The sequence below is a fragment of the Colias eurytheme genome, chromosome 24, assembly GCF_061535395.1.
Source record: "Colias eurytheme isolate Ceu_HAF_F1 chromosome 24, ilColEury1 Martin Lab GWU primary, whole genome shotgun sequence".
In the NCBI taxonomy this organism is placed as follows: Eukaryota; Metazoa; Arthropoda; class Insecta; order Lepidoptera; family Pieridae; genus Colias; species Colias eurytheme.
In genome coordinates, this window is record NC_143003.1 from 1,006,301 (window position 1) to 1,033,919 (window position 27,619).

Here is a 27,619-nt window from a genome sequence, read left to right on the forward strand (position 1 = left end):
ATGGACCTGCTCATCATCTGCTCTATCCTGGGCATCACCCAGGGTCTCCCTCAGAAGCCGAACCTAGACGCCATCTTGAATCGACGAACAGATGTGTACATTGCAGGGTTCTTCCCTTTTGGCAAGGGGGTTGAAAACTCTAACACTGGTATCTATCCATACTGAAACTAAAATCTTCTCTAAAATATATAAAAATGAATCGCAAAATGTGTTGGTAAGCGCATAACTCGAGAACGGCTGAACCGATTTCGATAATTTTTTTTTTATTATATTCCTTGAAATACGAGGATGGTTCTTATGTAGAGAAAACGTAAACATGTACCACGGGCGAAGCCGGGGCGGACCGCTAGTAATATATAAAGATAGGTTACCAAAACAACATTCGATCTTAAAAAAACGGCGTATTACCCGTGGTCCCCCCGCTATGTCCCCCTGTGGGTCTACGGGTAATATTTTTTCCCCGTGGACCCACTGCTATAGATAGATACATGACAGTGGGTCTACGGGCACTGGGAATAAACGTACTTTTTACCCGTGGTCCCCCGCTACCATGCTTTGACCATTTTAGAAACAGGATTATTAGGTATATTATCTACACTTCCCGGTTTATGTCCTGCGTAATTATTTCGATTTACAGTTAGTTTCGAATAGTTTCAGTTGCGGATATCAGATTAACCTTAAATCTATATTAATATTGTGAGTCACTGTCGATATTTATTATTTTCTACGATTACTTTATTTACATTTTATTATTTTAACGTATAGGTACTAACATAGTCAGTACCTACTTTTAAATTATCAACAGCTATCGATACAAATTATTTTATCCATTTCCTATAGATAAGTTGCAAGAAACATCAACCTGTACTTAAAGTTCATTCAACTCGACATTTAGAGCCCCCGCAGACCACAGACTTTTTATCGGCCGATAGTTTAGTCGGGTTGGCCTGCTAGTACGCACACCGAGCCAACTAAACAGTTCAGTCGGTTATGAGTGCGCAAACTATCCAACAGTCTGCCGACTATTTGCTAGTTTCTAACCAACTGTTGAAAAGAGTGGTCACACCGCACAATGAAAATTAATAAAACATTGTATAGAATTGTTATTATTGCTCTCATACACCGGAGGAGGAAAATTAAAAAGAGAGCCCGAGAGTATTGGGTGCATCCTATCTTTAGTGATAGATTAAAATGGAAAATTTTACACTATGCATTCCAAATTACTCCATTACCCGAAAAAATTTTCGCCTTTTATCGAATGAGCATAACTAGCTTCAACCAACTTGTCAAATACAGAGTACCTACTCTTTTAAGTCTTTCTTATAAAGTGGAGGGCGTTTTTCGACTTCCTCGATCAAAGTTACGATCGAAAATTCCGAAATAAGCGACTGAGAATTGAGCGACGCCATTTTACAAAACATGCGCGGCCGACCATTCGCTGTCAAAGCTCGGAGCGAACTGAACTATTGGCCTAGTCGGCCGACTAAAAAATCGTCGTGTTTGCGCGTGTGGTAGGGAGCCAATACTGATTATACAGTCGGCCGATAGTTTGCCGACAGTATAGTTTGAATTGAATCGGGAAGCCCATCAAACTTGTTTATCGGCCGATACCTAATCGTCATAGTGTGCGCATTTGCTTATATCTGCGTACTGATTAAGAGCCCGACCAAACTATCTGCCGATAAAAAGTCTGTGGTCTGCGGGGGCTCTTAAATTAATTAGTTTAGTTATACGATCTCATAGGCGCGTTAATGATATCGTTTTTCAAAATCGAAGAAAGGTTCGCCGAAATTCGTAGATCTTGATCTTAATGAGGCTTAATTATTAAACTTCGTCTTCATTATCTTATCGTTAAAACATCTAAACATTGAAATAAATAAACTGTAAAATATTATATCAATTTATTATGGTTTATTTGGATATTTTTTATAGTTTATCCGAGTCTCATTGAATAAAGTTTGTTTCGATTATGCACTACAGAAAAACTCATATAGGAATATGCAATAGAACATTTCTTTTTATTCAATTACTAGCTGTGCCGCGCGGTTTCACCCGCATTGTTTCGCTCCTGTTGGTCTTAGCGTGATGATATTAAATAGCCTTCCTCGATAAACAGGCTATCTAACACCGAAATAATTTTTCAAATCGGACCAGTAGTTCCTGAGATTAGCGCGTTCAAACAAACTCTTCAGCTTTGTGTTTATAATATTAGTATAGACTAAAGGGCTAAAATATGTTACATGTGTAGCTAAGTAGCTTCGTAAGAACCTTAGGATATACGCAATATGTAAACTCCAAATAATAAAGTCTAGACTATGAAAGCAATAGTAGGATTTCTTGTAAAACAGAAAGTTTTAATTCTACTACCTTATACCTACTACCTAATTCGTAATTCATCGTAATCTATCTTTCAATTTAACGACACATTAAAATCATCCATATCCCCACCACAATAAGACACAAAATTCCATCTAGAACTGTGTACCAAAGCTATGTGAACACCGCTGTAGGTCGAGGCGTGATGCCGAGCGTCAAGCTGGCTCTGGACCACGTGAACGAGCACGATACTGTGCTGAGAAACTACCGGTTGCATATGTGGTGGAATGATACTGAGGTGAGTGTTATAACTTATACTGTTACATGTTATTTGTTACTTGTTACATTTAACGTGTGACCTACGTGTTACTTGTTGCTTGTTACTTGTTACGTGTTACTTTTTACGTGAACTTGATTCAAAATTCAAATTCAACAAAGTATAACTTGTTATGTGTTATTTATTACTTGTTACTTATAATGTGACAATATATTGTGTTACTTGTAATGTGTTTATTGTTATTGTTTATTGTGACGGTTTAAATAAAAAATGTCAAATAACAAAACGTATTCTACTCGTTGCATGCTTCTTGTTACATATTACATGATAAGTGTGTTACATTATATGTATTATTAATTGTAATGCGTCGTGAGTCGTGACTCGTGCTACTTATTACTCGTTACTCGTAATACCTATGTTACTTGTGTATTTTAACGTGTTACTTATTAATTTTTACTGGTATCTAGTATATTATTATTAGTCTGTGCTGGTATCGTATTTTTACTTTACGTGTTAGGTACTCATTGCACAGTATAAACACTTTGAAATTATTCACTGTAGACATTCTTATTGAAAGGATACTAACGCACAGTTTTGTTAAACGAAATGTGAATTTCTTAATACTTTTATGTTTTAACGTCTTTCTTAAATATCCTTTTCATTTCATTCATGGGTAGAAATTTATAGGTAGGATACGCAACCCACAAAATGCCTAAAACTTTTCTGTACCCAATTATTTAAGTGACATGACCTTACACAATACACATGCATTGCTGGTCGAAATACCTACTAAATGACGGCAACTTTGCGTGCAGCCTGTACTTTCACATCGATTAGATTATTGACAAGTTCTTACCTTGAATTCTATTACAGGAATATTGAATAGATATCTTTATCTGTAGCTACATATTTTCACATACATAGATTAAAGTAATCAATTAATATAGGAGCAAAGAATCTCAATTCCCTCGACACTGAAGTTTCTAATCAGATACCTACTCATAAATTCATACGATATTCTTAATTGTTTTACATCAATTGAGATTATACTTGGGGTATGTCAATATCAACAAACAACATTCAACATTTATATGGTTATTTCAAATTTACTTTAACCAATATTAACTGTAACTTAACTACCATTTCTGATTATCTTCATAATGTCAGTCATAATTTTACACTTTCCTTATTTTCATAATTTGGGGATACCTACATTTCTCTTCTACTTCGTGAATCAGTACTTTCAAGGATATTCTTCTATCTTACTTCTATATATCTTATATTATAAATTGACCATTAACAGTGCAACGCAGCGGTTGGTGTGAAGTCGTTTTTCGACATGATGCACAGTGGGCCACACAAGTTGATGCTGTTTGGCGCCGCGTGTACACACGTCACTGATCCCATTGCTAAAGCGTCTAAACATTGGCATCTTACACAGGCAAGTTTTTATATAGCTTAAGTAGCTTTACTTTTAGTGAGAGAGATGTAATAAAAGAGAGAATCGGAATAGTTCAGTTTCAGAATCCTCGTGCTGTAAATAAAATACAGAAAAATTATAAGATTTCGTCGAGCCGTTTTCGAGTTTTGCGCCTATTAATTTTTATGACTATAGATTTCTATTATTTCCTATTACAAAATACTTTTAGCTGTCCTACGCGGACACGCACCCAATGTTCACAAAAGAGGCGTTCCCCAACTTCTTCCGCATCGTACCCTCGGAGAACGCTTTCAACATCCCGCGGATCCGCCTGCTGGAGCACTTCAACTGGACGAGGGTTGGCACGCTGTACCAGAACGAGCCACGATATGCGTTGGTTGGTGAATTTATTTATTATTTATTTAACACTTATTTATTTAGTTGTTTTTGGTGTAATAGTCAGGCAGATTGCTATAACACACACACACACACACACACACACACACACACACACATACTTAATACGTTCTAATTGATATGTTGTTGCTGATGATAAAAAAACGTTTTATTTCAATCCATAGATATTCTTATTCTAAATATTTATAAGGTCTTAATTATACAGCTTTTAAGAAAATCAACAATATATCCAAAACATGTACTAATTCAAAAATGTGATGAAAATAAGTCAAATATAAAATAAATGGTGCTTTAAATTTTCCAGGCTCATAATCGTCTGCTCGCTGATCTAGACAATGGAAGTTTCGAGATAGCGGAAACTCAAAGTTTCGCAACTGAAGTAAGAACAGCGCTAAATAAGCTGAAGGAAAAGGATATAAGAATTATTCTGGGCAACTTTAATGAAACTTGGGCGATGAGGATCTTCTGCGAAGCTTACAAGTATGTCATTTCATTTATAATCAATTTATTAAAAAATAATATGTCCAATGCTTAAAAAGTTAATGTTATGAAGCGTATTAAAAATAATTTAACAACTTATAATAATTAGTTTGTACAAACACAAACTGATGTGGAACGATAGAACTTTTTTCTTAGTAATCAGTACACAAAAGTCGATCTATAGTCGGTATTTCATGACCAAGCCTACTCATAATCAGTATACAGGTTGTAATCGTTAAGTGTGCACAGGCGAATATTCCGTAACCATTATGGTCCGGGAGCCAGCAGCAGATTTTATGACCAAGTTCCTCTCAAGCGGTAATTAGTAAAATGCATCAAAGTATAGTATTATGAAGCCTCGTGAACGTCAGCTGGAGCTCGGTTGGGGGGAAGAGCGGTTGTAGCCTCCCGTATCAGCTGACGGTTTTTCCACCAAGATACAGCCAGCTGACATATATATTTATCCACAGTTACATATAAGCTATCATCAGGTAAATTTTTGTTTGAGAGGAAATAACGGAAAATAAATTTTTCTTTAAATTTAACTTTCATGTTCGAGACACCAGCTGACGTATAATACACCATGTTGTAACCAGCTGACTATTTTTTTTCGTTGAGATATTGGGTTAGCTACAATTTGACAAATTTTTAGCTGAGAGGAAATGAATGAATGAATGTATTTTTTTTCCTATGTGCGTGGGAGGCTACAACCGCTCACCCCCCCAACCGAGCGCCAGCTGACGTTCACGAGGCTTTATAATACTATACTCTCATGCGTCTGACGAATTATCTCTTGAGAGGAAATAGTTAACCAAATTTGCACCTGGCTCCCTAACCATTACAGATATAAAAAAAAACTTTAAACTGATATATCGTACTTAATTACTTAACCTAATGAGTAAAATGGCCATAATAAATTTTTTAAAATAAAACGAGAAAACGGAATCGAACTTCTTCCTGAGACGAGAAAACGGAATCGAACTTCTTCCTGAGATTAGCGCGTTCAAACAAACTCTTCAGGTTTATAATATTACAGGTAAATTAGCTTGGAGAAATTTTTGCATATGTAGTGGTGTGTATATTACTCAGATCTTAGAGCGCGTTTCCACCATATCGTTCTGGCCTATACAAAAATGTTTCGATATCCTAACATTACTATTTAATTTTATACTTATTCCTAGCAACACTTTTGTTTTCAATAAAAACAAGTTTTTATTTGAAAGAAAATGGTTTTGACTTTATAAAAAAAAATATATCATTCAATTTTACGTCCTTGAGCAAACGACAAGGCGACTACCGTGAAACAATAAAATATCGTGTCCATAATAATTTGTTTCATAATTAATATTTGACCATAATAATTACGAAACAAAACAAATATAAATAATCGTCACTTGATAGTGGAAAGTGGAAACACGCACAAAACCAGAATAAACCAGTTTACGCTGTCCGCAGGTGCCACGTGCAGTCGTTTGGTACCGTTAGAAGTTTAGAACATAAAGCACACATTTCATTCAAAAATTATAATTATTATGTACGTAGTTTAATTGATAAATTTTGTATTTGTTGATTGTTGTTATTATTTGTTATTATTGTTATAATATTTGTTGAAGTGAATTACATGTCCCGCAGCCGGAGGCCCCAAATGAAAACTCAGATGTACTTAAAAACTACATTTAATAGCTAAAATGAGACTTTTACACCCATATCTGCACGATGCAGACCGGAGTTAAAGAATGAATTTATACAGTTTAATAATTATAAAGACGTAAGCTTGGATGCTAACTAAGGAAAATCGCATCCACATTCTATTCCCGTGCGAACGGCGTATTCAGCAGTTTTGTATGAAGGCAGGGCCATAATGTTTAATTTGTGTGTAAGTGTTGTAACTTTATATTGTTAATTCAATATGGCTCCAGTATTAAAACATGGTCGAGGCAAGCCTTTGACTTCTCAAACTAAAGAATTAAACTTTAAATGTCGTTTCTTTTTCAGGTTAGTAAATTTTTCATTTTAGTAACATTGTTAATGTAAAAGTTATATGTATGTTAAATGTGCAAATATTAAAATAAAGTCTCATCTTTTTCAGAAGAGAAACACATATAGTTTAATTTAAAATCCCTTATATATACAGGGTTACTTGTAAAACACCGGCAACCTCGCAGGACAAGATAGCTAACATCATAAGTTCAAGTAACAACATTTGTCCTACGACTTTTGATAATTTGTTAGATTTTATTTTCATACAAAAATAAATATTCATTTAATTTTCCGTCTGAATATTATAAACTCTACGCCTCCCAAAAATTACGTAAACAAAAAGCGAACGAGAGGGGGAAGGGGGCGTCGCGTCGTCCATCCGATAATGAATAGAACATAGACTTACAAATGTAAGGAGAGTACAATAAAAGTTTAAAAAATCATTTAAAAAAATAATTTATTGCGTTATGCCAAAAGTCGTAGAACAAATGTTACTTATGATGTTAGCTATCTTGTCCTGCGAGGTTGCTGGTGTTTTACAAGTAACCCTGTAGTTATAAAATAAAAACTAAAAATAAAATGTTGTTTTATTTTATTTGCTGACCATACACTACTACAAACGCAAAAATTTCTCCAAGCTAATTTACCTGTAGTATAAAGACGCCTATAACCTGTAGGCTGGAAATGTACGGTCGTGCGTACACCTGGCTGCTGCTGGGCACGTACAGCCACAAGTGGTGGCAGCGACGCGCGCCCTGCGCTCAGCGGGAACTCGCCGCCGCGTTGGACACCGCGATACTGACCGATCTGCTGCCCTTGTCTACCACTGGGGAGACCACTGTGTCGGGGATTGTGAGTTGTGCTTTTTTTTTGAAGTGAAACTTCGTTATCGGGGTTGGACTAAAATTTAGTGTAACATTTTTGCGTTACGCCGTACGCGTGACATTTTTGCGTTTTGCGTACGCGTGACATTTTTGCGTTACGCCGTACGCGTGACATTTTTGCGTTTTGCGTACGCGTGACATTTTTAAGGTCATAAAGAAGTTTCACTTCTTTCGTGTGTACTCTAGTACACGCAAACATTTTTTTTTATAATGGGGAAATCTTCCAAAGATACCCACGGCCCCCGGGGAAGGAGCCAAGGGTTATATCGGATTCTTACCCCACTGTGTTCCGTCGAGCCGCGCAGTTATCCGGGGCCGCGGGTACTCTTAGAAATCGTCCACGACCCCGGTTATGAGTTGTGCTACTGTAACACACAGACACACTGACAGGAAACATTGAAAGTCAAAATGGATATACCCCATAAAATCTTATTTTGAAAGGATGATTCACGGTACACCCTGTCGTGATCGGGCTATCGGATAGTCAAACTTTGTTGTTTACTTTTTTTAAGAAGTGTTTTATGCCTGACCTACCCTGGGGCCAAGACGGGGCACGGGTAAATGTCGATGGATATTGTTTCATATTTTGTTCCCAAGATCCGGCACGTGTCGGTCTCAGCACATTCTTTAAGAAAATAAGATATTTTTATGCGCTAAGTATATTAATTTTGACTTTTGATGTTTCCTGTCCGACCGTTATTATCACTAGTTTTTTTTACCTATATATTTGCAGACTAGCTTTTGACTCGATTATTACTTATATTGATAACACTGATCTTGTAAAACATAATTGACAATACTTTTCAGACGGCAAAAGATTATCAAGTGGAGTATGACCGAAGACGAGGCGTCGAATATTCCAGGTTCCATGGCTACACGTACGATGGTGAGTTCAATTTTTACTTCTGACTACTTTTAATTACTATCTAATTTTCCCCTTTTGCGATTTTTGAATTATTTCTCAATGTTTTAACTACTTAAAAACCTTACTTCTTAGAGCATATACGCACTATGCGGGTAGCCGCATTGCGGGTAGCCGTCCGGCTGACCGCAATCACAATTATGTATGTAGGTACGTAATATTCATTTCTATGCGCACTGCGATGCGGCTACCGCAGACCGCACAGTGCGCATAGAAATGAATATTACGTACATAATTGTGATTGCGGTCAGCCGGACGGCTACCCGCAATGCGGCTACCCGCATAGTGCGTATACGCTCTTAGTGAATTGTAATTCTAAAATCAAAATAGAATATGCAATATATTTGATACCCTTGAATTACTGATGTCCAGTAGTTTCATTTTAATCAATATCCATTGTTGGTATGTTATTAAAAAAAGAATTTAACTTGTAGGCATATGGGCAATGGCTCTAGCAATCCAAACGGTAGCTCATCGGGTCAAATTGAAGTACAAAGAGAGGACGGTACAAGACTTTCGGTATCGGGACAAGGAGTGGGAACAATTGTTTCTGGATGCGCTCACTAATGTCACTTTTGAAGGAGTTACGGTAGGTGGATCACTTGAATTTGAATTAAATTTACCAAAAAATAAGATTATGCCAGAAAAAGTATTGAAAGAATAATACAAACACAATTTATTCGATACATAATAAATATGTATAAATTCAACAGATGCATATTAATTTTTGAAATAAATTAAAGTATCATCTCTTTGTTAACTACTACTTTCAATGATTGCACGTGTTCTGTTTTAATCACCCTTATAAAATAAAAATGGATTGCATTCGTATACAGGGTGTAATCGTTAAGTGTGCACAGGTGATTTTTCCGTAAGTATTACCTACAGATAACAAAAAACTTTAAACTGATATCAAAAGTACTTAACCTAATGAGTAAAATGGCGGTAATAAATTTTTAAAAATAAATCGAGAAAAATAAAAAAAATTATCTTTAAACCCTCACATACATGAAGTATGAAATATGAATATCCCATATATACATTTAATATGAAAGATTTTAGCTTTCTTTTTCTTTTTTTGGTTTTCTGCTTTAATTACTTCGCAAATTTGAAGTGACATTTTCCACGTTTTTCCGGACATTTTCACGCATTTTCCGGGAATTTCCCTGACATAGCCTGTAAATGTCTGGAAAATCCCCGGGAAATGCCTGGGAAATTCCCGGAAAATAACCGGAAAATGCCTGGGAAATGTCTGGAAAATATCCGGAAAATGCGTGGAAATTTCCGGAAAAACCGTGGAAAATGCCTGAAAAACCCTGGAAAATGCCTGGAAATTATCCGCAAAATGCGTGAAAATGTCCGGAAAATATCCGAAAAATCCGTGAAAATGTCCGAGAGAAGCGTGGAAAATGCCTGGAAAATCCCCGAAAAATGCCTGAGAAATGTCCGGAAAATGTTGGGACATGCGTGGCAAACGCCTGGAAAATCCCCGGAAAATGCCAGGGAAATGTCCGGAAAATGTCTGGAAAACATCCGGAAAATCCCCGGGAAATGCTCGGAAAATCCACGGAAAATGCCCGGGAAATGCTCGGAAAATCCCTGGAAAATATCCGGAAAATGCGTGAAAATGTCCGAAAAAAGCGTGGAAAATACCCGGAAAATGCTCGGAAAATCCCCGGAAAATATCCGGAAAATGCGTGAAAATGTCCGGAAAAAGCGTGGAAAATGCCACTTCAAATTTGCGAAGTAATTAAAGCAGAAAACCAATAAAGAAAAAGAAAGCTAAATAAATATTAAATGTATATGGGATATTCATATTTCATTCTTAATGTATGGGAGGGTTTAAAGATAATTTTTTTGATATTTCTCGATTTATTTTTAAAAATTTATTACGGCCATTTTACTCATTAGGTTAAGTACTTTCGATATCAGTTTAAAGTTTTTTGTTATCTGTAATACTTACGGAAGAATCGTCTGTGCACACTTAACGATTACACCCTGTATCAAAAATCAAAATCAAAATCAAAATTCAGCATTTAAATTAACAGGGCCCCGTTCGTTTCTATGACAACGAGCGTAAGGCATCCATACTTCTGAAGCAGTTCCAAGGCGACCTGGTGGGGGAAGTAAAGGTTGGCGAGTATTGTGCTGAGAGAGATCACCTCGACTTGAGCAGTGGAGACCCTTTCAAGTGGATTGGGAAGTAAGTTGTGAGAATTTGTAGGTGGTGTCCCGCAAGGTGTTATTGGTCCTGGATTATTCCTTACATATGTAAATGACTTATAGTGGCTTTGATATTTTGAAGTGAAAACCTCTTTAGCGGCGTTGGGTATAAAATCTCAAACTCGCGTCAGGACACGTGGCCTAATCGAAAAAGCGTAAGACGGATTTTTTTTTAGCCCTTATGTTCCATGCGTAAGACGTATACCATTCCAAAATATCAAACATGCTGAACGTTAATAATCAAGTTTTCACTTCTGCCGGCACTCCCGGAGTGCAACCCGTCTTTTTTTTATAGTGGCGTTGTAATGAAGACATTAAAATTGATAATAGTGGTATTTAGTTTGTACTATAGTTTGCTTATACATATAATAACTTGAAAGTGAATGAGAACGATAGAACAAATAAGTGAAATTAACCAATACTTCGAGCATAAATGGATTAGTTAATTTAACAAATTCTAAGTGGGAAAGAAGTTAAATGAAATTCAAGTTTAATTTAACATCACATAATTCTAACGTTCTTACGTTTCTGTTACTGTAATATTGACGTGTCCGTTTTTTTTATTCTAGTAAAAAAAAGACGTGTGGCACTCGGGGCCTGCCGCGGTAAAGCTATTGCATGCTATGCCTTCAAGCCACACCTCCGCGCCCGTCCCCGTGGGAAGCGTGAGGTTTTTCGTTACTTTTCTGGATTCGGTCCCCGCGCTCAAGGCCCGCGATAGAAGCTATGTAATAGCTTAATAATCTATTTATTTCAGAAACCCACCAAAAGACCGCACCCTCCGTTTGATCGAGCACACGCAAGTGAACCTGACGATCTACATCGTGCTGGTCTCCTGTTCCTGTATCGGTATCCTGCTGGCCACTGGCTTCCTTGCTATGAATATACATTATAGGAATCAGAGGTATTTTATTTAATTTGTTATTAATACATGTATAAATAAATAAAATATCCTATATTGAATAAGTAAGTACATTAATTGACGAATAAGATCCGTTGCCCAAAAATAAAAATACAAGAGTAGTAGAAGTTACATTACACATTGAAAGAATACAACAAAAAGTTAACAAGAGGATAATAATTACAAACATTTTGACTTGCAAGGTTCCACTCAAATAATCATCTATCTAATAATTAATATTATATTCTATCTACAATGGAAAAACGCATCAAATAGCTACCCAGCATCCACTAAATTAATCAAAATACAATGTACATGTTGAATGAATTATTTACATTTACGCCAAGTTGCATTGATAAAATAAACCGAACGCTCAACACACGTGTTGTGTTGATAATCCAATTTACTAGTACCCCAAATTCTGCAGGTACATCAAAATGTCGTCTCCACACTTGAACAATCTCATCATAGTGGGCTGTATGCTTACGTATATGAGCGTCATCTTCCTCGGCCTCGACTCAAGCCTCAGTAGCATCGGTATGTGCCTCGCCACAACTCACTAACTCATGTTTATCATTTCTCTATGCGATAAAAAGCGTGCTGACACGTGTCAGAAGTGAAACTTCTTTGGCAAGATACATATATCGTCGCCTACCGTCGTGACGTAATGGCCATGACGCGACCTTGAAATTTTGAAGTGAAAACTTCTTTAACGGCGTTGAGCACTTTTTCTGTAATGGTATAAAATCTTAAACTCGCGTCAGGACACGTGACCTGATCGAAAAAGCGTAAGACGGATACCATTCCAAAATATCAAACATGCTCAACGTTAATAATCAAGTTTTCACTTCTGCCGGCACTCTCGGTGTGCAACCCGTCTTTTTTACTCCTAAAGAAGTTTCACTTCAACAATTAAAATTTGAAAACGAGCACTCGATTCGCATGTCGCTGGCACTAGTCACGGTCTCATCGTCTCCATTATTCTTAGGTCTTTCTCAGGAAGTCCCGCGTGGAGGTAACAGCTTTGTCCCGACCCTCGCTAGCGCTTCGCCCCCGGGAAGTCCCCGACCAAATTTTGGGAACCCTGTAGCATGATTCTGAGAAAGGCCTAGGCTCATCTAGGTCGACGTTTCCAATTTTTGGTTCTATCCTCTTTCCATCTGCGTGCTTTTGGTGGTTTTTTGTGTGTTTGTTTGTGTCAGTAACATTGTCATTTTTATAATGTATCGTGATAATTTGTTTGCTATTTTCTGTATATGTTGCGCGTGTTAAGTCATGCTTCTATATGCTTCAGTCAATAGTAAAAATATTACTGCCCTAAAACACTTTAAAAAACTTTAACAGATAATTAGATCGAGATGGTCCTTCTAATTATCTATTAAAAGAATCTTGTTAAAATTCCCATCCTGACCTTTTAATGTGTGTAAATAAATTTGTGTAGTCATTTAAAAACCCAATCTCCTTCAGTTTAACTTTAAAATAATACGACATTGTTTCTGTTTCACGTAAAGACGAAAAATTTCTGAAGTAACTTATATTTGTAAAATGTGAAAGAATAGTTTTCGTTCTTATTTGTTTTCCGGTTAGACAGTTTCAGAATCTGGGTTATTAGATTAACCTCAGTGATGTAGTAGTATAGGACCACTATTCATTCGTATTCCAGATATCAAATACTATAAATATATTATATAACTAAGTACATAGAAACTATTAAAAATATTATTTAATCGGTAGCGGCGTTTCCATACATATGTACGGCACGAGCGTGGCTCCTGATGGCAGGGTTCAGTTTAGCTTTTGGCGCCATGTTCTCTAAAACTTGGCGCGTTCACTCCATCTTCACTGACGTCAAACTTAATAAAAAGGTATGTTTTCGTCGGCTGATAATTTTATTTATTCTTTGGAACATACTGTATTCTGTAATGTAATGTTGAACTTTGATGAAATAGCCAAATAAAAAATCCTATTCCTATTATTCCATCAATTTTAAGTACTATAACCGAATGGAATCTTGTAATTATTTGCAATTCTCCAATATGCCTACAAATATATGCTAAATTTACTCTAGAGTAAATTTATCTTACTCTAGAGTAAGTTTTTCTTACTCTAGAGTAAGTTTTTCTTACTCTAGAGTAAGTTTTTCTTACTCTATAGTGTAAGTTCTTCCAGAAATATTTCTAACAGAAAACAAAAACTACTGATACAAACTTATTTCAGGTGATAAAAGACTACCAGCTGTTCATGGTAGTGGGAGTGCTTTTATGCGTGGATCTGGCCATTATGACCACGTGGCAGATATCAGACCCTTTCTATAGAGCCACGAAACAGATGGAAGCTTATGTAAGATTTATTATAGCTTAGTTTAACAATTCCTTTGTTAAAGAATATTAATTTTCCTAAACCCCTAAAGTGAATTTTCAAAATACCAGCTCATAAGTTTTTGGACAGTTCCTTCACCACATTTTACATTAGTCAGTAATACTAATATGAGATATTTTATGAACATTTTACAATTAAGACAATGACACATAAATAGGAATTCAAAGGAAAAGGCATGTTAAAAAACTGTGAAATGAAAAATGTTCTTGTTTTTTTTTCGGTAAAGTCTTTAATGAAAATAATGTAATTTCAGCCCCATCCAACAAGTGAAGATATTGTTATAGTACAAGAGAACGAATACTGCCAGTCGGAACGAATGCCCATATTTATTGGAGTTATTTATATTTACAAAGGTTTATTATTGGTAAGTAATGTATATTTTCATTATTATACTATTTTACTATTTTATTAATAGTTTACTATTTTATAACGTAGAAAAAAATATTAATGGGCTTCAAAATACTCTAGATATTTTAAAAAATGAAATTTAAAGCTTTTAAAAAATGTAAGCAGTTCAAACGCCGCCATATTGCGTGCGCTTTGCGTGACGTCACATGACATGTCCAGTGGGTGTTTTTAGTGTTTACTGTGGAGTGATGAATACAATGTCGTGTCAGATGACGTCACATTTCGTTCGACCAGTGGTAGCGCGTTTTGGAAGTTTAAATTTCGCTCCCTTATTTTGCACTTTTTGAATATTATTTTAGGGGTTTAAACAATAAATAAATAAAAAAAAAAAATTCTTTTCATTATAAATTATAATATTACGAGAATAAGCATTCGAGAAAAAAAATTGGTTATTTGTAAAGTAGGTTTACGATCGAGATGTTTATTGTTTACGTGTTAACGTCTTATTGGTGGCAGCGCTCGAGATGAGACGGGAGATCGGTCCGTCTCTCTCTCGTTATACCTGCGATCGCGCTCGTGAGGTTTTGGTGTGACACAAGTTTCTGAACATGTCACCCGACTAAAACGATTTTAAAAACGTTATCACTTAAAAAAATCCTTTTCATTATAATATTACGAGAATAAGCATTCGAGAAAAACATATTTTAGGCCATTTCAAATTTTATGCATATTCCCTATTGCAGGTATTCGGTGCGTTTCTCGCGTGGGAGACGCGTCACGTGTCGATCCCGGCGCTCAACGACTCGAAGCACATCGGCCTGTCCGTGTACAACGTGCTCATTATGTGCATCATGGGCGCGCCCATTGCACTGGTCAGTGATCGTGACTATTGTAGTCATCATTGTCATCGCTACTATTGTCATTCTCATCTTAATCATTTATCATAATAATTATAAATAAATACACTTTATTCAGCACTAAGTAAATACACGTAAAAAAAGAAACAGACAATATGTTACAAAGCTAAAAAGGCGGCCTTATCGCTACTAAGCGATTTCTACCAGGCAACCTATGGGTAGGATTTTTAATTATAAAAACTAAACTAAATTATCACCATCATAATCATAGTCGTAATCGCTTCCAAAATTTGTCATACTTATAGTTTTAATATTGTAAGTATTTATTATTTTTTATTAAATCATTATTTATTATTTTTTGTTTCTTTTAAGTTGAATGTTTATTACAATAAATAAAATACGATTTCTTTCTTTCCTTCCATAATAGTCACGCTCACGAGGTCTTTATTTTAGGTACTAGCTGACCACAAGGATGCGCTCTTCGTATTGATCTCGATTTTCATCATTTTCTGCACAACCGCTACTCTTTGCCTGGTGTTTGTTCCAAAGGTATGTTTGCTTATTAAAATCGTAATTATAGCAACTAATTAGCAACAAAAGAGCAACAAATTCTGGAGTTGTTTTTTTTTAATTTCGCAAATTTTTCATCGCTAGCTTTACAGACCTGAAATATCACGCTATGGCGTAAGTTAACAATAGTACAGAGACCGGAATTGTTTCTAATATTTTGTTTTTACTTTAATCGTTCGCGTTTAATCGTATTGCGTGTATTAACCCTCCCAGCTACTCAAACTCCCAAATATTTTGTTTTATACTTTCCACTCGCGTATAACCGTGTTGCGTGTATACCCAGCTGCTGGAACTCCGCCGTAACGGGCAGCCAGGTGCGACGGGCACACGTATCCGCGCCACACTGCGCCCCGCGGCCGCGCACGAGGTGCGCTCGCCCGGGCCCGAGCTCGAGCGCCGCCTCAAGGAGCTGCGCCACTACAACACGCGCTACCGCCGCACGCTGCAGGCCAAGGAGACCGAGCTGCAGGTACTGCTTCAGCGGCTGGTGGGTGAAAGTGCTTGGAGGGAGGAGACTAGCTGCAGGTGGGCGGCTATCGATCCAACTGACAGTATGATCGACTAAGTGCCATTTGTGACGTCACAGCTCATTTTCAGCTGTTAATCACTTCACACTCACAGCCGATAATGAACTACTCCATTTATATATGCATAAAATAGCAAATAGGATCTAAGCAGCTGTTAATTATTAGGCGTAAACCAAGTTGGACGAAAAAAGACGAAATAAATTACGTGGTCAACACAAGAGGTATATCTATCCACATCAAATATTAATGAGGTTATCATTGGTAAGGAGTATAGTACACATATCCTGCAAATAATAAGGTAGATCATTCATATATACAACAAACAATAAGGGACCTAAAGGATATCCCTGTGGAACGCCAATGATAATCGAAGCACTGCGAGAGCTTTCTCCATAAAAAGCAATGGTTTGTGCCTCATTTTAAAGACATTCAGTTATTAGATTCTAAAATAATTTTTAATTTCATAATAATTGATGTTCCGCAATAAAGAAGAATGTTCTTCATAGTCAAACGCTTTGGAAAAGTCACAATATTATATCCTCAAAGAATTTTAATTTTTTTACGTTGTTGTTCATTAACTGTGTGCATTAAATAAATAAATAAATATAATTTATAGATGCTACTCAGCAAACTAGGGGAAGACATCGATGCATCTATAAAAGACGCGAAGTCACCCGCAACACAACGCACCAAATTACACATACCTAAAGAAAACATCAGTCATCCTGGTAAGCATTGTATTTTATTCCAATACCTATAAAACATTTCAAAACTGAGTAAGTAATATTAACAGGATTTTGTAGATTGTCGCCATTGTCTACTGTAAGACCGATCAATTAGGGACAGTCTTCAGACACTTAACAATTTTACGGTCGATAGATTGTAATATAACGATTTTTGAAAAAATATTATGCCTTAAATTTATTGGAAGCAATGTTTTAAGACTAAGAGAACACAGAATTTTCGATAAATTTGAATCTAGCGGTGTTAACAAATTTGCCATGCTAATTTTATTAGTGAATATAACTATTCACACTACTATAAGTAGTAGTGTTTCAAAACAATATGAAAGCTGATCAAAATTACTATCCATACACAAAGGTGAAGCTGACCATACTTATGAGTTATGAACATACAATATTTAGTATTGTATAAACGAACGGATAGTAACAAAATATTCCCAATTCCAGAGACGAGCGACATAACATCGACGTGTAGTCTGAGCGCATCCGCGGCAGACAACGAGTTCACCAGCATCGCATCGCAACTGCCTGTTGATAAGTAAGTGCTTTGGAATAGATTAAGAGGAACGAAAGAAAGAAACAAGGGAATAATATAAGAAGGGAATGAAAGTAGCAGGATCTTCGAATTTTTGGTATTTATTGAACAAACAAAAATCCTGAATGGTGAAAAACAGTCCTTAATGATCAAAAATTTAAGACACGACTACGAGTCATAGGTTTAAAAGAATAAATAATTAATGCTATATCCATTATCCAGTGTCAATTAAAATATATATTACTTCTCTTCTAGCTGTTTAAAATACATAATTTTAGTTTTACTTCCATCAAATAACATAAATATAAATATACTAGATTTCTGCCCGCGGCTTCGCCCGCGTTTTCAAAGGAAAACCCGCATAGTTCCCGTTCCCGTGGGATTTCCGGGATAAAACCTATCCTATGTGTTAATCCAAGTTACCCTCTATATGTGTGCTAAATTTCATTGTAATCGGTTCAGTAGTTTTTACGTGAAAGAGTAACAAACATCCATACATCCATACATCCATACATCCATACAAACTTTCGCCTTTATAATAGTATATAAGATCAATAGACAAAATCCAATCCTGAAAAACTAATTCATATTCTTATTAAAAACATCAGGCCAAAACCAATAGTCCAAGAGGTGAAAGAAGTAAAGGAACCAAAGAAAGAACAGACAAAGAACGTATCTTTCAAGAACCACCTCGACTACACCAGCCCACCGTCTTCCAAAGCAGTGCCGGAGAAAGACCAACTCGCTAAATTACCTTATGGATGGTCTGCGAATGAGGTATGATGATTTTTTTTTATTGTACATCTTTCTTAATATATATTATAACAATACACAATGTTTGTCGTCAATGGACTCCTAAACCACTTAACCGATTATAACAAAATTCGCACACCATGTGCAGTTCGATCCAACTTGAGAGATAGGATAGTTTTAACATGTAGGTACATGTTAAACTTACTTATGTAATGTAACTAAATGTTTCTACATTATATAGTTCACAAATGGGAAATTTGCAAAATATTAATTATACTTAAAGGAGACAAGCCGTGTTTATTTCAAGATACAGAAAATTAAAAGCAATGTTAAAAAGATAACACTAAAAAAACATCAAACGGTTGACTACGTTAAACTATAGTAGAGCCATTTTAATAGGCAACATTTGACAGTTCAACAAAATTCAACAACGTAACCTAGTAACGACAACATAGAATAACATGATATTTCTTTCTGTTAGATCTGCACATTTGCTTAACTTTTTTCAATAACGATTACATATTTATAATAATAATGACCGATACAAGTAATTTTAAGATTTCATTTTACTGATGAACCATTCTAAACATAATAAACAATTTCTGAATTGAAGAACTGACGTCGCTACAATTTTGTGTCAATAAACCTTTTTTCTTTTTAAATACCAGAGATGTTACTCTAAAAATCGAGATCTGACATCTAGAATCGAATGCATTGATTATTTGTGAACAAAAATCATCATAAATTAATAAATTCGATTTACAAATGTTTCAAATCCGTATCGATTAATTCACTTTAATCGATGTTTTTAAGCAGGTTACCTCTCTTCGAAGATAAAATTGATAGACGTCAAATGTTGCCTATTAAATAGGCTCGACTATAGTAGCCTTATTATATTATAGTGTTAAATGTAAATAATTAAAGCCTCTAACTACATAAAATGAGAACAATAAATGAAAAATGTCAAAATTTCATTTACTTTATTCAGGAAGAAATTCCCAAACCAGAGCCAATAAAAGCTGAAACTAAAACAATCCCAGCGCTGAAAACCAGCACCGCTGACCCGGCCAAGTCAGTGCCGACCAAGTTACAAGAGCCTATGTATATTAAGACTGCACCCAAGGTTAATAAGGTAAGATTTAATTATGGAATAGTGAAATTAAGAGGGTCAAAATGTATTTTAAACGAAGTTTTGAAATTTTAAATTTGAACTATTATCATATTTTTATCTAATTTATAATTTTCCGTATTTTGTGTAACATAGACAAATCAAATATGAATTGAAGTGAAACTTCTTTATCGGGGTTGGATAAAAATTTAGTGTAACATTTTTTCGTTACGCGTGACATTTTTCCGTTACGCGCCATCTTTTTCTTAACCCTACCACGCTTGATTCGACGTATTTCTGTAAAGTTGCATATAGTCAATTATTTTTTGAAAAATAAGGTCATAAAGAAGTTTCACTTCTTACGTGTGTACACTAGTACACGCACATTTTTTTTTTATTAGGAAATATTGTCAACTATGCCATTATTCAATAAAGACACATTCACATACAGGGCCGCGGCCTATAAAAATAGATTTATTATAAACTGAACAGTGAAATCATACAAATGGCTTTCGACAATATATCTAGCGTAGAGTGAACAAGTACTTTCTATGGAAACGAATGGTACGATGGCCAGGATGGTAGTCCTGGGCAAGAAAAACAAATCTATAGTCTATTTTCTATTAATGAAATAATTCTGGGAATTAATCTACATAATAATAAAACAAGTTACATATTAATAATACAAGTCTGTAACTACTTGAACTTACTTAAACTTACTTAAGTAATATAACTGAATGTTTCTACATTATATAGCTGTTCACAAATGAGAAATTTGCAAAATATTAATTATACTTAGGGCCGATTTTTCAATGCTCGGATAAAACTTATCCGTCCAATAAAGTATAACACGATAATATTAAAATGTCACGTAAACTGTCAAATACGGGCAATTAGAATACGTTTTTTAAAATGGTAGTTTTATACATTATTCGACGAGTAAGTTTTATCCAAGCATTGAATAAAACTTATTACTGTGTGTGTGTTTCCCCAGACACCAGAACACCAGAAAAAAATCAAAACCCCCGAGGGTATGAAGACCCCACCAAGAGAATCCCGTACCCGTGCCCATAGACGCAGTGGATCTGGACATGTGATGCTGTCTGACCTCATGAGGGTGTCTTCTGATGACCAGGAACCACCTCCAGGGTTGGAGAGGAAGGTTATTGGTGAGTGTTAAGCCTTGAATCCACTTGAGCATGCTCATTCGCCTGAGCATGCTCAAGTGGATACAAGGCTTTAGTGTAAAGTGATCTTTTCTGAAAGATATTTTGTTGAGAGTATCGTTTAATTTAATTAAATAGAATAAGTTTAATCAACGAAACATGATTATTATAAGTAAGAAAAAGTTATATTTTAGATGTTTTATGAAGTCGATATTTAAGTACATAATCAGAAGCCACGTAAATATGTAAATATAATTACAATAAAGTAAAGGAAAAAAAAAATAAACAATAATGACGTATAGTTATATTTTTCTCGAGAGTTGTCGTCGTAATCACATCGTCTAAATGTGAAAAAAATCTTTCTTTCTTTCGATTCACATTATCTATGATTTATTATCACAATAACTCGTAAATTTTTCTATAACACATAATATAATATAATAGAGCATAATTTGTATATTTCAGGCCAAGAGCGAGACCCGCCCATACCTCCGAAACCTAAACAGGAACCTGAAGATATCCTTGACATCGATCTAGATTATTCCTCAATGGAAAGAAGGAAATCTTGTAAGTTTTTAATTATATAAACTGTTTCCAACTTAAATTCACCACGTTGGCCAAGTGTGGGTTGCTTTTAAATGTAATATGATGTAAAAATCCACGAAGGTTCTAAGTTGTTGTTTTAACGCAAGAAAATGTTGCATATATTAAAATGTTATATATATACCAATCGAAGATTACCAAACTTCCAAGAAAATAATTCCTCTTATTTTTTACACACGTGTCAGAAGTGAAACTTCTTTGGCAAGATTCAAAGATACCAAAATCGTCGCCTTTGTTGCAATGACACACCCCGGACACTCCATACAAAATTATCGTTTTGACAGTCACACTGTAGAGGCTGCAAATGTGTGTGTAAACGCTTTATGGTTGGCACATTTTTGACTAGCGTAAAAAAAATTCTCAATTTTCTGATGAAATACATCCGTAAACAGCACAATATCTAACCATTTTGTACGAAAAACGATAATCACAAATCCAAAATAATAAAATTACTTTAAGTCAATTTGATTAATGTTGTCAATCTTCGTTGCGTATCGTCCCTGTAGAAAAATGTGGACCATTTTTAGACTGATCGCGCGGGGGTGAGGTAAGTTTAATTTTGGCGGGAGGCGGAGAGTGTCCGTTCTGTAGCGTTTAGCTACTATTATGTATTCTGTGGCAATGACTTGACCTTGAATAAAGAAGTTTCACTTCAAAATTCTTTTGTTCTTACCTTTCTAGGTCAGAGAAAAGATTCGGAAAGGAGAAAGAAAGAGAATTACATCGTGGTACAGAGTGACCTGTGGGACACCAACACGTTCCAATACACGTGCCAAAAGTCGCCGCAATCAGGTATCAACTTACACTCAAACTCACACAATTATTCTTATATATTATGTAGGTTGTGAATATACAGGGTTACTTGTAAAACATCAGCAACCTCGCAGGACAGGATAGCTAACATCATAAGTAACAACATTTGTTCTACGACTTTTGATAATTTGTTAGATTTTATTTTCATACAAAAATAAATATTCATTTTATTTTCCGTTTGAATATTATAAACTCTACGTGCATCCCAAAAATTACGTAAACAAGAAGCAAACGAGAAGGGGGAAGGGGGCGTCGCGTCGTACTTTCGATAATAGAACATAGACTTACCAATGTTAGGAAAATACAATAAAAGCTTAAAAAAATCATTTAAAAATAATTTATTGCGTTATGCCAAAAGTCGTAGAACAAAATATGTTGTTACTTATGATGTTAGCTATCTTGTCCTGCGAGGTTGCTGGTGTTTTATAAGTAACCCGTATAGATATATTATGTTTGTCTTCCGTTATTTCCTTAAGATACATATTATTTGAATAATTTAGTACCATTTTGCTTGAATTTTGTGTTTGTATATTACCTAGTTATATATTTTATTTCAGCGCATGCACACTCACCAATACAGCGAAGTGTGTCTGAGAAAAGTCGACAGCAGTCTTCACCTCGCCATCACAGGTTTGAAAAATTTAATTTATTCAAGTAAATGTAAGTTTAATTCAAGATAAAGTTTAGAATAATTTGGAAAATCCAAAAGTGCACGCCTCATAATTTTTTTTTAATAATTATTTATTAATTATTATTTTTGTTTATTTAATAACAATTAAACCACATCGAATCAGACCCTGAAAAATGAAAGGGTTCTATTCCTGAGCATACTCAAGCGTAAGAGAAAAAAAAAGACTCGATTAGCAAAGTATTTCGGTCGCTATCGTGTTAACAAGAAAAAGGATCCGCACATACAGACACACGGACGTCCAAGACAGAACTTTTTTAAACTGTTTTTTAACTAGTTTAAATAACAAAAATGACATCAAAAATATCATGAACGTTAAAAATAGTGTTTTTTCTTAATATGTGTGTGTATGTATTATCTTACAAGTGCAATGTATGATACATAAAGACATTTTAAGTTTGAAAAATCAGATGTTTTGCGCGAAGTGACAGTAGTACCCACCTCAACGCTTCGCTTATGAGGCGTGCAAAATAGGTATAGAAAGTTCAATTTATTGAACATCCATATTTGCTGACAATAAATAAAAGTAAAAAAAATGTGTGCGTGTACTAACTAGTGTACACACGTAAGAAGTGAAACTTCTTTGTGACCTTATTTTTCAAAAAATAATTTACTATGTATATGCAACTTTACAGAAATACGTCGAATCACGCGCGGTAGGGATGAGAAAAAGATGGCGCGTAACGGAAAAATGTCACGCGTAACGAAAAAATGTTACACTCAATTTTTTTCCAACCCCGATAAAGAAGTTTCACTTCAAAAAGTTTAATATAATTATTGAACATCGATATTTGCTGACAATAAATAAAAGTAATAAATTTGCAGTTATAAAATACAGCTTTTGTTCAAAACATTTATTTTTCTTTTAGAGACAGTGAAACGAAAAACGAAAGGAGAGCATCGAATGCATCAATTAATCATAGTACGTACTTTTTGACAACCATAGCGAGGATATAAGTGAACTTGCAAACTAAAATATTATTTATATAAATATATTATATTTATTTTATATCCATACTTAATATATATAGTATAATATTATAAATGCGAAAGTAACTCTGTCTGTCTGTCTGTTACTCAATCACGCCTAAACTACTAAACCAATTTGCATGAAATTTGGTATGGAGATATTATGATACCCGAGAAAGGACATAGGCTACTTTTTATTGCGAAATATGTACCACGGGCGAAGCCGGGGCGGACCGCTAGTATATATATATAAATATATTTATTTTTACAGCGGGTACAATGAGGGTGGGCACACCAGAAGGATATCGGGAGGCTGAAACACTACGAATGACAGACCGGCTGTCTAAGGTAAGACTTTTTTATGAATCAATAAATGAAATTATTGAAAAATGATTCATTTTACATGGAACGACAGTATAACCCTTTATATTTTTCAAGTGTATGATTTTAACATCCAAATCACAATGTTATATAGAAAATATTAGATATTTAAATAAAAAAATTGCACTCCGGGAGTGCCGGCAGAAGTGAAAACTTGATTATTAACGTTGAGCATGTTTGATATTTTGGAATGGAATCCGTCTTACGCTTTTTCGATCAGGTCACTTGTCCTGACGCGAGTTTAAGATTTTATACCCATTACAGAAAAATTGCTCAACGCCGCTTAAGAAGTTTTCACTTCAAAAATGACTACAGTTCATAACTATACCTAGTATAAAAAATATGCAAAACAATTTTTCCAGCGTCGTGGTTCAGAGTTCCCTCAGCCAGTGAGCACTCCTCCTCATCAGACCCTCACCAAGCGGAGACAGTCTACTGCACAGGTACTCTTCATAAAAAATGTATGCGTGTACTAGAGTACACGCGTAAGAAGTGAAACTTCTTTATGACCTTAAAAATGTCACGAGTATGGCGTAACGCAAAAATTTCATGCGTACGGCGTAACGCAAAAATGTCACACGTACGGCGTAACGCAAAAATGTTACACTAAATTTTTGTCCAACCCCGATAAAGAAGTTTCACTTCAATAAAGTTTATTTGACTCAAAAACAAAACAACAAGGAATACACAGATCTAATTTGCAGGTACATACATTTTTTTACATATAGAGTTTGAACAATGACCCCTATGCTAGGTTAACTGTGTTATAGAGGTCATTCGATCGTTCATGATTTATTACATTACCTACTAGTTTTCTGCCCGCGGCTTCGGTCGCGTTTTCAAAAAGAAAAACGCATGTACGAAAATAAAATGAAACGCATTCCCGTAACTTTGGCATTTCCGGAGCAAAACCTATCCTAGTTATATGTTAATCTAAGTTGGTAGTTACACACAGCTAAATTTCATTAAAACCGGTTCAGCAGTTTTTGCGTGAAGAAGTAACAAACAAACGAACATACAAATTTGTAATATGTATTAGTAGGATTTTCAATATTTATACTTACACCATTTGATTTATAAAAAAAGAAGAAAACATTTGTTATATTTTCTTCATATAAAGCGATATTTTCCAGATAAGGTATCAAGAAGAGAAGCCAGAGAGAATAGAAGTGCAGAAGAAAGAAGAGCGGAAAATTCTGGAAAAGACCAAAGAGATACAGGAAGATAACTGGAAGCCAGACCCTGATACTATTAGAGTTTCTAAAGGTAGGGTTTAGCTAATTTTCTGAATAGTGAAATTGTACTTTTATAGATTTATGTCGGTAAAAATGATCAAAAATCTCCTTTTCACCATTTATATATTTATAATCGTTAAATTAAGAAAAATAGCGGCATAATATGGTTGTTTCTTTGTTATTTTAACTTTATGTAAATGCTGATTTTTTAATAAGTTTTTAACTGACTTCAAAAAAGTATAACGTTCTCAATTCGTCGAAAACTCTTTTTTATTGCCGATGTATCAATAGTCCTCTTAATAATGTCGTCATCTTACATTCGGTACATTTAGGGTACATACTACATAGTCAACAATACTCCTATAAGATCAAAAAAGCCATCATTATTATTATCATCATTAAGCCGACGGTCCCGGGTTCGATCCCCGTTCAGGGCAAATATTTGTGTGATGAACTCAATTATTTGTTCTTGGGTCTGGGTGTTATCTATAAGTATATGTATTTATTAAATATTATATTTATCGTCCCCTAGTACCCACAACACAAGCCTTAATTGAGCTTACTGTGGGACTAGGTCGTGTAATAATGTCGTATAATATTTATTTATTTATTTATTATTTCCAGGCCAAGAATCCCCAGCCAAGCGACTCCGCCAAGAAGCCGAACCACTCAAACGTGCGAACGAAGCACGTCTTTCACAAGCCGCACCAACACGAGTACCACAGTCACAAGTTCCACAAGTGCCACAGTCACAAGTGCCAGTGTCACAATCACAAGTGCCACAAGTGCCACAGTCACAAGTGCCACAAACACAGTATGTGCCACAAGTGCCAACAACTCGAGTGCACGCTCATCCACCGCATCATAAGAGTAGTCCTAATGTTGCTGCGCGGAAGAGTGGTAAGAAATATATACCACACAAAACCACGTAAAAATAGTAATAAAATCTTAAATATATATATCTCTATAATCGTGTCACAATTTTTGTCCTCAATGGACTCCTAAACCACTTAACCGATTATAATAAAATTCGCAGTTCGATCCAACTTGAGAGATAGGATAGTTTAAACATGTAGGTACCACGGGCGAAGCCGGGGCGGACCGCTAGTATATTATAATTTCATTATAGCAATTCCCATACATATGCCTGTGTATAATTCACTTCTTTCCCTCGATTTCAATTAATCCCTTAATGCTTTTTTTGACGTAAAACAGTATGGGAACGCAATGTTTTAATGATGTGATAACAGTTAATTCTCCCATTGGCCATTTCTTATTTACCATAATATACAAAAAGAAAACATTTAAATACATTGCTAACAATCCTATTCATTATAATATTACTATACTACTCATTAATATACACTTTATTATTTAATCATCATGACCGCCTCCTCGGTACAATGGTTGAAGCGTGAGCGTAACACCGAGGGGTCCTGGGTTCGATTCCCGGTGGAGACGAAGAAAAAAAATGTCTTGGTCTGTTAGGACACAGAAGGCTGATCACCTACTTGTCCCTAAAGAAAATCGATCAGTGAAACAGATGTATAATGCATCTGCCCCTTACCCCACTAGGGGACATGGGACTTCACTTTTTATTTAATCATGATTTCATCCATAAGTTAATTAATTTGATTAACATAAAATGTAATATGGATCTCTGTGTCTGAAATAAATTATTTATTTATTAAATGTTCTCAATAATAACATTTATCACCAGAATCAGCAAGCACCCGCGAAGAGCGCAAATCCTACACACGCGACTCCAAGCGACAAGACTCTGAGCGTAAAATGTACACAGCCAGTTCCGAATCAGAACTATTCGAATACGCAATACTACCGATATTCCAGAAACTTCTCACGGAACGACATAAGAGCCAACCACACGGCCTAAACCTTAGTTATGGCGTCAGTTGTCCGAATATATCGATTAAATGCGATATCGTTGAATATCTGTAGTTTTTGACTGATTTTTTATCTGTGCACCATTTCGCGCGGGAGATGTGGATTTAACGCAAATAGCAAAATACTAATTTTACCGAAAACGTATGATTGTCAACTTTGTTGTATATTTTGTGGAATCAAAAATATATTATACTCGTACTCGATATTAAATAAGTTTCT

The 27,619-nt window shown here is 35.3% G+C and overlaps 1 protein-coding gene across 1 annotated transcript; it reads left to right on the forward strand.

The window, feature by feature from the left end:
- Positions 1 to 27,481, forward strand: GABA-B-R2 (gamma-aminobutyric acid type B receptor subunit 2). Its single transcript, XM_090115761.1, has 34 exons — positions 1 to 148; positions 496 to 498; positions 2,511 to 2,614; positions 3,897 to 4,034; positions 4,243 to 4,410; positions 4,735 to 4,910; positions 7,568 to 7,742; positions 8,582 to 8,660; positions 9,131 to 9,285; positions 10,745 to 10,899; positions 11,677 to 11,823; positions 12,248 to 12,357; positions 12,809 to 12,835; positions 13,555 to 13,685; positions 14,038 to 14,160; positions 14,453 to 14,563; positions 15,291 to 15,419; positions 15,858 to 15,953; positions 16,258 to 16,443; positions 17,118 to 17,229; positions 17,692 to 17,782; positions 18,388 to 18,556; positions 19,521 to 19,664; positions 20,635 to 20,809; positions 21,272 to 21,373; positions 22,091 to 22,201; positions 22,780 to 22,852; positions 23,780 to 23,832; positions 24,151 to 24,227; positions 24,623 to 24,703; positions 25,394 to 25,526; positions 26,120 to 26,185; positions 26,297 to 26,395; positions 27,216 to 27,481. Exons 1-34 carry the CDS (start codon positions 1 to 3, stop codon positions 27,452 to 27,454), a joined length of 4,086 nt encoding a protein of 1,361 aa, XP_089971887.1. The 3' UTR covers positions 27,455 to 27,481.
- The last annotated feature ends 138 nt before the right edge of the window (positions 27,482 to 27,619 follow it).

Excerpts from the sequence above, each read along its gene's own strand:
- GABA-B-R2 (XM_090115761.1), top strand. The coding sequence starts at position 1 with ATGGACCTGCTCATCATCTGCTCTATCCTGGGCATCACCCAGGGTCTC. Across the intron at positions 4,411-4,734 it reads ACGAGCCACGATATGCGTTG|GCTCATAATCGTCTGCTCGC; the intron begins GTTGGTGAATTT and ends TAAATTTTCCAG. Across the intron at positions 18,557-19,520 it reads ATGGATGGTCTGCGAATGAG|GAAGAAATTCCCAAACCAGA; the intron begins GTATGATGATTT and ends TACTTTATTCAG.